The sequence below is a fragment of the Dipodomys ordii genome, unplaced genomic scaffold (assembly GCF_000151885.1).
Source record: "Dipodomys ordii isolate 6190 unplaced genomic scaffold, Dord_2.0 Scaffold174, whole genome shotgun sequence".
In the NCBI taxonomy this organism is placed as follows: Eukaryota; Metazoa; Chordata; class Mammalia; order Rodentia; family Heteromyidae; genus Dipodomys; species Dipodomys ordii.
In genome coordinates, this window is record NW_012267390.1 from 782,851 (window position 1) to 783,622 (window position 772).

The 772-nt window shown below is 73.1% G+C and overlaps 1 protein-coding gene across 1 annotated transcript in view; it reads right to left on the reverse strand.

Annotated features, from left to right (window-relative positions):
* The window catches only part of Sned1 (sushi, nidogen and EGF-like domains 1), a 50,234-nt gene that overhangs the window by 40,559 nt on the left and 8,903 nt on the right, over positions 1 to 772 (reverse strand). Inside the window, exons 5-6 of the mRNA XM_013033649.1 lie at positions 410 to 535; positions 163 to 267 (exon numbers count right to left, since the gene is read on the reverse strand). Coding sequence (XP_012889103.1) covers positions 163 to 267; positions 410 to 535 — 231 coding nt within the window. The remainder of the gene's footprint in view (positions 1 to 162; positions 268 to 409; positions 536 to 772) is intronic.

Sequence of the window (772 nt, forward strand, 5' to 3'; positions counted from 1 at the left end):
CCCCCGTGAAGGCAGTGCCCCCCGTGAAGGCAGTGCCCCCCCGTGAAGGCAGTGCCCCCCCCCGTGAAGGCAGTGCTGCCCAAGCCCCAGGCCCCCACGGCTCGACCCCACCTCGGGCCGAGGGGTAGGGAGGAAAGAGCCCCGCCCCACCCCAGCACCCACCAAATTCACACAGGAGCCCAAAGAACCCCGGGGGGCACTGGCAGAGGGTGATGTTGGCGCCCAGGCACCGGCCGCCATTCCGGCACTGGCAGTCGTGTGGGGTTCCTGTGAGGAGGGCAGGAATGGGGTGTGGGGTGCGTACCGCCCTCACCCCCACCCCGCCCCGGCCCGCAGCCCCTAAACCCCCGTGCGCACAGGCCACGGGCCTGCCTGGCGGCCGCCCTCCCCAAACACAGCCCCCACGCACGCTCCACGCAGTCCAGGCCCGTGAAGCCTTCGGGACACTTGCACACGTAGCCCTGGTCCGCGTCCACGCAGGTGCCCCCATTCTGACAAGGGGTGGAGAGGCAGGCCACGGGCACGGGGGGGCGCGCTGCAGGGAGACCACGGCCAGCAGAGCTGGGGAGCATGCTCTGCAGGAGAGCGGCCTCTGCGAGCCCAGCCTCCGCCCAGTGCCCTCCCTGAGCCCAGCCCCCGACGGGTCCTCCCTGTGCCCAGCCTCCGCCCAGTGCCCTCCCTGAGCCCAGCCCCCGACGGGTCCTCCCTGTGCCCAGCCCCCACCCAGTGCCCTCCCTGAGCCCAGCCCCCCCACGGGCCCTCCCTGTGCCCA